Source organism: Gekko japonicus, unplaced genomic scaffold (genome assembly GCF_001447785.1).
Source record: "Gekko japonicus isolate JY-2015 unplaced genomic scaffold, Gekko_japonicus_V1.1 scaffold1975, whole genome shotgun sequence".
Taxonomy (NCBI): domain Eukaryota; kingdom Metazoa; phylum Chordata; class Lepidosauria; order Squamata; family Gekkonidae; genus Gekko; species Gekko japonicus.
Window position 1 is genome coordinate 215,621 of NW_015177075.1, and position 10,302 is coordinate 225,922.

The following is a 10,302-nucleotide window of genomic DNA, read 5'->3' on the forward strand; positions in this document are numbered from 1 at the left end:
TCTAATTGTTTCACTTGTTACTCTGTTCTTTTTTTAAAGTCTTCTTAAACCCTAACATTTAACAATAATCATTTAGACTTGCCCTCCGTAGTAAGGTTCCCCCCCCCCACATGTTGGAGCAGTAGGTACTGGCCTGGCTTCATGGCCCCGGCCTGGACCCACATGTTGGAGCAGTAGGTACTGGCCTGGCTTCATGGCCCCGGCCTGGCTTCAACTAGATATCAAAATGTATTTCTGCCCACCCTGAATGGTTGTGATGAGATGGTCAACAACGGAATCAAATAAATATACAAATTTGGTTTTACTTGCCACAGGATTTTTGAAGAATTCGTATTTAGCATAATTTTTTCTAAAATAAAGTTTATTGCCTTCTTCAATCCCCCATTTTGACTGAACCTCAATCACCACTTCGTGGTCTTCTATTATTCTTTCTGTGGAAATAAAAAACAAAATGGCCTGGCTTCATGTCCCCGGCCTGGCTTCAACTAGATATCAAAATGTATTTCTGCCCACCCTGAATGGTTGTGATGAGATGGTCAACAACGGAATCAAATAAATATACAAATTTGGTTTTACTTGCCACAGGATTTTTGAAGAATTCGTATTTAGCATAATTTTTTCTAAAATAAAGTTTATTGCCTTCTTCAATCCCCCATTTTGACTGAACCTCAATCACCACTTCGTGGTCTTCTATTATTCTTTCTGTGGAAATAAAAAACAAACAAAAAAGGAAATTCTATAAGGATTTGCTGCTAATGCACTGCATTCACTGTTGTGGACTGTCACGGTGGCTAGCATGGCACCTTATATTTGGGAACTGTGGCAGAACCGTCAAGGACTAATCTACATTCAAGTCAATACATAACACCGTCTCTCTATCAGCCCTTGAGAACTTGGGCCACTTATTTATGATAGTCCAGTTCAGGGAAGGCAAAAAGTACCTATTTCCAGCTTTGTCTTCGGGCCTAGCCCACTCCTGAACCCTGGAGAGGAAGCAACAGTTACCTACTGGCAAAAAGCAGTCTGTTCATTGCTGATTTCCACAGCTGCAAAATTGCCATAAAGCATGCAGCTGGCCATCAGAGTATGGCAGCCGTCTCTCTGTCAGCCCTCGGGAACTTGGGCCACTTATTTATGCTAGTCCAGTTCAGGGAATGGGCTTGGGTCTGAGTGAAAGATAAAACAGTTGTCTCTGGTGCTGAGACCCATTAATTAGATTATATATGCCACTGCCTCAGATCAGTGGATCATCGACTGAGACTGTAAAGAGAATGACATTTGGATTCGTGCAGAGCTTCACTGTGATCAAACACCACACTTTTTTATTTTTAGCCCACTTTTGTGGGGTCAGAGTGAGTACCAAAATGGAAAGAACCCCAGTAAAAAGAGAATCCCACAGGACTCTGTTGCCCACATGAAGTAGCCTTTCAGTGAAACAGACCATTGTTCATGGTCAGTATTGTCTCCTCTGACTGGTAGTAGCTCTCTAGGGTCTCAGGTAGATGTCTTTCACATCATTTGCTACCTGATCCTTTTAACTGGGACATTGTATATGCAAAGCAAATGCTCTACCACTGAGTTACAAGCCCCATCCCAACCACCGGGCTTAATCCTGAGCCCCAAAATACAGTCAGAATGCTTCCAAACAGTGTTGAGAATTAGATCTCGGTGACTTCCCAAAGAAAGGTTTATCCAATCCAAAGTTTTTTGATTTATCCAAAGTTTTGACCAATTTAGGACCATGCCCCAACCCTCAGAGGAAAAGTCAAGGAAATCGTCCTGTAACAAGGTCTAAGGATGACACAAACCAAATCTGCAGCCTTGTAAATACAGCAAGGAGGTGTTCAGAGACGTACGACACACCACATCCCATCCAGCAGACTTCTTCAACAAATTCATGCAAATAAGAACTCAAAGAGGGTCAAACAAAGACTACGTTGTACCAAAAGACAGCTTTAATTTTCATGGCAGGGGAAGGATTAAAAAAAACTACACTGAAAACTGAGCCATGTCTCAAAAATACTCTGCTTGTGCTAACTTAAAGAAAGCTTTCAAACGGGTTTGACATTTAAGCGTGGTTACATGGATGGTATTGTGACATTTATGAAAATGCCACCTTTAGGAAACTGGGAAGGTGGGGAAAGTATGTTTGCAAAAAAAAATGCTTCATGACCCTCCTCACTAGATAATATTAACTCTTTATCAGGTTACATTACAGATTACTAGTTAAAGGAACACGTGTTGGACATTTTATGACATCCTCCAAAGTGTTCTGTATGATAACGTCTGTTCTAACAATTTTAAACCAGTTTTCATTACTTGCAAAGCTACGAAATCTACATCTAATTTATGAAGACATGGCAGCTTTTTTTGGTAGCCCAGTACATCAAATTACTTTGCAACAGCTTGAGCGAAAGTACATGGGACACTGGAAGCTCCATGAATGAGCTTCCAAGTGTTTCTTCTTCTTCTTTTGTAAAGAAACAGGGATCCCCCAATTTAGATCAGAATTGGCTGGAATCAGAGGGGTTCAAATCTTTTCGTACTGTATTTGGAGGCTTGCTGTTGGAGAACTTGAATCACCCAAGTGGGAGTCAGATGGTGGGATTCCACATAGCTCTGTGCCATCTCCTACGCTAATCAACCTTCGTCTGTAGCTTTGGGTTTGGAAGTCTTCAATGTGTGGATGATGCCTGGTTCTGTATTATCTTAGCTCAGCAGCCAGGGGGAGCTGTGTTCATCCTGGGTACCTGTCAGCCATGGTCACACTAGACCAGGGGTGGCCAAACTGTAGCTCGGGAGCCACATGCAGCTTTTTCACACATATCGTGCGGCTCCCAGCAGGGCGGCTGGGGAAGCAAAGAGGAGGCATGCCTCCCCAATCAGTCTTCCCTTCCCCAACCAGTGTTCCCCTCCCTGGGTAGGCTTGAGGTGGGGGGGGACAAAGAAAGAGAGCAACTTAAACTTTAAATGCATTCTCAAAGCACCCCCCCCCCCGCCGCCAGCTTAGAGAAGGCATTTGTCTCTTTAAATCCCTTCTCCAAGCCAAACCAGCGGGGGGGTGGGGTGGCTTGGAGGACACATGTAAAGTTAAAGTTGCTTTCTTTCCACCTCTCCCTCCCCTATTTCCTTCCTTCCTTCTTTCCCTCTTTTTCCTTCCTTCCCCCTCCCTCCCCCATCTATTTGCTTTCTTTGTTTCTCTCTTTCTTTCCACCTCTTTCATTCTTTCTTTCCACCTGTCTCTCTCTCTTTCTCTCTCTCAGACAAATAAATATCATTAGCAAACAAATGAATATCACTGGATAAATAAGTATCATTATTGATACCTGTTTTTACCCCTTTTGTTTTTATTTAATATTAATAAAAAGCAAATTTGCATATTTTCCAATAAATACACGTGCGTAATATCTGTTCATGTCTTGCGGCTCTCAAACATCTGACGTTTATTCTATGTGGCTCTTACATTAAGCAACTTTGGCCACCCCTGCCCTAGACCATGAGGATGGACCCTGACAAAGTGAAAGTGATGCTGATGGGGACACCTGAGGCTGCTGTGCACTCCCTACATTTGGTGGGGTTTAACTGATACTGTCTGAGAGTAGAACTGGGCCCAGTGCTGTTACTAGCACTGCAGAATCGGTTTATCATATTTATTTATTTATTTTTCACACTTATATCCCGCCCTCCCCAGTGGGCTCAGGGCGGCTAACAGAGGCCAGATCATTAGTCTAGCCATAAGTAAAAACATATAAAAATATAAAAATATAATCTTAGCTGCTTGGTGCGCCAGCTTCCATGTATGGAATCCGGCTCCCTGCCTTGACTCAACCAGTCTGGCCATGTTGATCCATGCCACAGTAGTATTGAGGCTGGACTTGTCCATAAGGTGCTGTTCATGGGACTGCCCACAAAGACAACCTGGAAACTTCCGCTAGTTCAATATAGGGTTGCCAAATCTCTTTTGGCCGAGAGCGGGGGGCTCCCGGCCGGCGTCTGGGTGTGCGCGTGTGCACATCACCCTGAAGTTATGTCGCATGCTGGGGGTGGGGCCATGGCCATTTGAGGGGAAAACAAAGAGTTTTCTCCTCAAATGGCCATGGCCCCGCCCCCAGCATGCGACGTCACTTCCGGGTGACGCGCATGCGGGGGTGGGGTTTCCCCCGGGCCCGATTTTCGTCACGTCGAAAATCGGGCCGTCAAAGCGGGGGATTCCCCGCCCCCCGGCGCCATTTGGCAACCCTAGTTCAATATGAGGCAGCTCACATATACCCAAAGCAAACTGCATTCTACACAATACACCATTTTTAAGTGCATAACAATGGCTGCTGATTTAATTTTAAGTTCCGTTCAAGGTACTGGTTAGTAACTTATAAAGCCTTCCATGGCCCAGGGCACACATATCCACAAGACTGCCTCTTGGAGACACCTCCACTCTGTGGATCAAGGTTTATTATAGATCCCATCATACAGACAGATTACATCTGCTCATTCCAAACTTTTTCAGCCCTATATGAGGGGGAATTGCCTCTCTGAGAACACCAGGCAGGCCCTCCATGCTTTCCAAAAGGCGTGTACAACCAAATTGTTTAGTATGGTGCAAACACAGGGTCTCTGATCTTCTGGCTTTTAGGAAACACATTCCTATTGTTCTGATTATTTTCATTTCTGATTTATTATGGTTGAAAATAACACTATCACCTCCTGCTTCAAGTCCTCTTTAAAGAAAGGTGGGTTTAAAATGTCAGTCAGTAAATAAGTATGGCCGGGGGGGTGGGTTAAAGCCTTCCAACTCCTTTCCATGAATTTCACAGCCTCAAGGAGCTCCACAGATCCATCTGCCCAGTTGGCGCAGTTACACAGGTCTGAATCAGCAGCTGTATTTTTTATCAAAGCAGGGCAAACAGAAGTTCTCTGGGGCCATGAAAATCAAGCACACAATTGCCTTGGGGGGGACTTTTTTCTGGGGGAATGCGCCAGAAGAGAGTTCTGGAACCTCTTGACAAAATTCATATGTTTTCAGTATACCAATTGAAAACTTTATTTCCCTCTTGAGAGTTCTGGCACTTCTTTTTCAAAATAAAAAAACCCCCTGTGCATATTTGAATCAGAGTCTAGTTTCTAAAGGCGAAAATAGGCTGGGGGACTCATTCAGGGGACTCTCAGCATGACATCTGATTTGGCCCCTTAAGGAAGAGAGAGGGAACACCATCAAGAACTCACCGTGCGGGCTCTCTGCTCCCGGGCTTCCAGGGTCCCCATGCGGAACACAATGACGTACACTGGCCTTGGAGTGACTCCCCAAACTTCCCATTTTAGTGCGGGATCAGAAAAAACAGGGAGGCTGCAAAGAATACATGACCAGAGCCCTGCACTTGGCTTTGTTATAGCTTGTGCAGACTCTGCTATGCTAAAGGTAAAGTGTGACGTCAGCTTGCAAGAGGCAAGAGACGGGCAGGGGTGGTTTGCCATTGCCTTCCTCTGCACGGGAGCGCCAGTCTCCCTTCCTGGGCTCCCATCCAAGCACCGTCTCTGCTTACCTCCCAAGCTCTGACGGAATCAGGCTATTCTGAGCTTATCAAGCTGCTATCTATTGAACAATTTATCAGAAATGGAGACTCCTTTTAAAATGGAGTCTGGGTTTTCCTATTCTACCTCCAGAACAAATTTCTCACCTATATTGTGCCCATGCTACTTGAAGGAAATTTTCTTCTGCAAGGAGACTGCGTGCCTTCCTGGTTCCCAGGGCACATGTGCGTGTATGCGCGTGCACGCACACACACTCACGCACACACAGGTAGACCAGAATGTCAGTATGACAACGTGACAAAGTCACCAAACTGCATTGTAGTTTAGGATGCTGCTGCATCCACAGAACAGAATTGTACCTGAATTATGAGAGAGGAGGCCAAATAATCAGAAGATATGGCTAAACTCCTGGACCAGTACGACAGACAGCATAAAGTTCTTGCTTTGGATTGGCAGCCCTCAAACAAATGAACACATAAATTAAAGCTAGTAAAGCAAGTCAAGCATTGAGCTAAAAGAATGGAGAGCTTCCCGAAACTGCACCTGAGCTTTTTTTTTTTTTGCTGAAGATCAGTGTCTGTAAATGAAAAACAACAGTGACACCCAGTGGCCATGTCAAAGTCCTGCACCTCTTTGCTACAGGAAATCTTCAAACACACACACCAGCCCGTTGAAAAGTTGTCACCGAACTTATGAAAAGAAATTAAGTCTCGGTGCCTTCAATATTTGCTACACGGTTTAAGTTTAGTCCATTCAACTGAAGTTTTGGCAAGCCTACTGTTCTCTGCTACGTCATTCAAAATTCAGAATCCATCTGTACTCTCAGCAGCAGCAGTGGAAAGGGCTCTGATTACTTTATAAAAGCAAATTTTCTGCATAGCTGATTGAACAACTGAGTGGCTGCTATTTTCCCACAACTCCTGCTTAGGGTTCCTCTCTCTCCCCCTTACAATGAGGAGCAACCTCATGGAACCCACACTATTTCAGTAGCAGCTCTTACAAAGGAATTCCAAAGGGAGATTAAAGAGACTGCTGAATTGCAATTGATAATGAAGATTAAGACAATGAATCCACCTGGACTGAACTGAGACCTAAGTTTCCTGTCTCACTACCAATGCTGATTTCTATTGCCCCTCTGCAATATCTCACCTGAATCCAATCACGTGTGCTGTTGCTATTCACCTGCTATTGTCATTTGCCTTCTAATATCATTTGGCATCTGAAATCATTCCACTTTTCAATAAACAGGACAGATGGACTCCCATTCTAGCTGTATCTGAAGAAGTAAGCAGTGACTCATGAAAACTCATATCCTGCCACATATTTTGTTCGTCTTTAAGGTGCTACTGGACTCTTGCTCTTTTCTATTTTTCACTGTGGTCTTCTCCAGTAAACTATCTTCCAGATTAGCACTGCCTCCTGGGAATCTGCCGCCTTGTTCAGTTTGTTCTCATCAGAGATCATGTTTTATGATTATTAGGAGTTCCACAGTGGAACTAGAACATCTCTTCCAGAAGACCTATCTGTTCTACGTGCAATCATCACAGGCACTGGATTTTGGGCGCCTTTCTTGAGAAGACACTAGGCATTTTCAGGTAGCCTACTGCTGGCACTGTGTGTTGGAGAGCACGCGGCGGGTTCCATTACATTGCCCTCATGCTCGCGTCTGCCTTCCAAGGATTGGCTGATGTGGGGTTCATCTTCAATGAGCAACATTTGACTGGTGGGTGGTGACTGGGACACTGCAGGAGCGAATGTTTAGGATGCAATGTTCTTTTTTTTCCCCCTACTGCCATTCTTGTGTGTTTAATTCCTTAGCTAGGGTAAGGAATCAAGCTATATGGTAACTGTGCTGTACAAGGTTTCTGGGTTGTTTTTTTTTGGAAAAGCCAACATACAAGAAGGGAACTTTTTTGCAAACAATGTTTAGAACAACCCCCCCAAAAGAGGAATGATTTCAGAAGACTGATGTTGGCCGCTTTACAGCGGCTCAAATCAGTGCATTAAAAGCAGCTGGCACCATATTACAAAGTCCCTGCCCAGAGAAGAGAGTGATGTTCTAACAATTAGCATGGTGTGTAAACACTTCAGACACACATTCATTATAACAGTCAACATGTGATTATTATTGTAAATAAAGGCAGCATATTCAATTTACTATGATTCGTAGGCTCAGATCTTTCATGCACAGGCCATTTCAACAACTGGGGGGTATTTGTCGAAGAGTTGGCAACCACTAAACTAGCACAATGGGATCCCGGAACTAGGAAAAGAAAGGAGCTTGTTACCATTTCCTCCATGAAAATATTTCATATGCTTAACCAGAGAAATTCTCAAAAAATTTACTGTTCACCCTATGGATTCTCTGTTGCAAATTTCAAAGAGGTGGAATAAAGGATCCGAGTCCACTGGGCAATACGAGTGTGTACACCTTTTTAATAACTGGATGTTACATCACCTAGAAAACCATTTACAATGAAGAAATTCAGGAGGATATTTGTATGGGGATACTCACTTAAATTGGAAGTACTTAACAGCTCAACTGAAAGTAAAACACGTATTTCCAACATGCATGATCCAAGGGAGGAGAGAACAAAACATATAGGATGTACTGACAGAGCAGATTTTCTGTTTCTGATATATGCTGTGTCGTTAATTGCCTATAAAATCAGCCCTATTTATCCCATCCCTGTCAAGTTTGGCAGCCATGATCCTTTGGGCAAGAGGTCTTTATTATTCCTGAGAATTTCATACTGAAACGATGAAAGTTACAGATGGAAATACATTTTCCATTGAAACTATTTCAGACAGCATAATTAACAAAAGAAGAAAAGAGGATGCAAAAAAAATCAGGTAAGGACATCTGAACACGGTCCGCACCACCAGTTCTAGCAATTCAATGCATGCCTCCATCAGTATATTTGGCTGCAGTTCTCATTGTTTTGATTTGTGCTCTCCTGTGTCTCAGTATTAGTTTTATATGGTGCAGTTTCAAATACCAAAAGCTACCAATGAAAAGACAAACTAAAACAAGAAAAGGACTGGTGCGTATTTGTGTGTTAACATTTACAAAGCATCCCCAGGGTTATTCTGCGATGGGTTTCATCTGGTAGTCGATTTCTTAGAATGGGAACACAAAGGTCCTCACAGGCAAAGCCTCCCTCCCCTCTGCCCAGGCCTAAAAAGATACACGGGGTTTTCCTTTGGCCCTAGGGTGCCCATTTAGAGACTTAACAACTGGCTTCCCTTTATTCCCAGGCAGCTTAGCAAGGTTTTGAAAGTATGATTAAGAAGCAAAAGCACTGTTAGCTAATATGAGATCTGAGTCTTATCTCACACCTAAATCTGTACTTATCGTATCGTGTACAAATGATTATATTAAGTATAAGTGGCAGTTTCCCCTGTGCCTCAACTGGCATTATTAATGTAGCACCAGATTAAAAGTTCCTCTGCTTTCACAATTACTTAATTCAACACCAGAACTTTACGGCTAAAATGCTGCTAGCATAGTCTCGCTGGTCCAAGCTTTTAGAAGTTCAGCACCTGTGCCTCCGTGGCTCTGTCAGCGAACTTTAAAATCAAATCTCACCCAAGATAATTTATGACCCTGTAAGAGAATGTTGACAAGTCGTCCTCAGTAGAACAAAATGTAATTTAGAAGACGGACATCCCCGACCCACACAGCAATACGCAGCAGGGTAACACTTCCATATCTGCAGCGCATTCCACAGTGCCCTTGCAGCAATATTTTCTCCAGCTATACTGTCATGGTAAGTGAAAGACTGTATAAACTGAAAGGAGGGAAAAAAAAACATCGGAATATTTCTCAGACCTCTTGAAACTTTGGACAAGTTGTTCAACAGTGTCTCATCACCTATTGTAAAAAAGCAGACAGGGTTATGTGCAAGGCCCTTGCACCATGCATAGCAAAGTCACTTATGGACAGTATTATGGCAACAAAGTGTACCACAGAAAGCTTTTTAAGCAGAAGAGGAGGCATGGCAGTGGAATGGACAGACAATTCACAATCATATCACAGGACAGAACCCCTTAAGAACATAAGAAGAGCCCTGCTGGATCAGGCCAGTGGTCCATCTAGTCCAACATCCTGCCTCACACAGTGGCCAACCAGTTCCTCTGGAGGGCCAATAACAGGGCACAGAGGCCAAGGCCTTCCCTTATGTTGTCTCCTGGTCCTGATATTCTGAGGGAACGTGGAGGTTCCCTTTAGTCACCATGGCTAGTAGCCACTGATAGACCTCCATTATCCTGTCCTTATATATAAAAGCATTTTCACATGGCAACATTACCATCACCGTTCTCCAGAGAGTGTTACCGCCGGAAGACCGTGGAACATCTAAGCGGGGCCCGAGTCTTCCCCTCTGCTGTGCAGAATGTGGAGTTGTTTCTTCTCTCTCTTGCATCCAGATGGAATTGAATTCTTAAATTGTTTTTATTCATTTTATATATTGTAATTATATATATGCACTTCGTGCTCATGTAAGCCGCCCTGAGCCCGTTCCTTTGGAAGGGCGGGGTATAAATGTAATGAAAATAAATAAATAAATGCCTACCAAAATCAGTTGGCTCTGTGATATGTCAATCAATCACAAGGTGTCTCTATCCACTGGCTGCATTGCCTGAGTTCTCTGCCATCCACTGCAGCCTAGGCCACTCTTCCCTGATTGGGCCAGTGTTTCAAGGTCATTTGCATATGGAAGCTGATTGGACTTCACTCCATTCCACATGTCAAACTCCCCCCCCCCATTTTCATAT

General features: G+C 43.6%; 1 protein-coding gene across 1 annotated transcript in view; it reads right to left on the minus strand.

The window, feature by feature from the left end:
- The window catches only part of GRB14 (growth factor receptor bound protein 14), a 49,890-nt gene that overhangs the window by 22,228 nt on the left and 17,360 nt on the right, over positions 1-10,302 (minus strand). Inside the window, exon 3 of the mRNA XM_015428232.1 lies at positions 581-702. Coding sequence (XP_015283718.1) covers positions 581-702 — 122 coding nt within the window. The remainder of the gene's footprint in view (positions 1-580; positions 703-10,302) is intronic.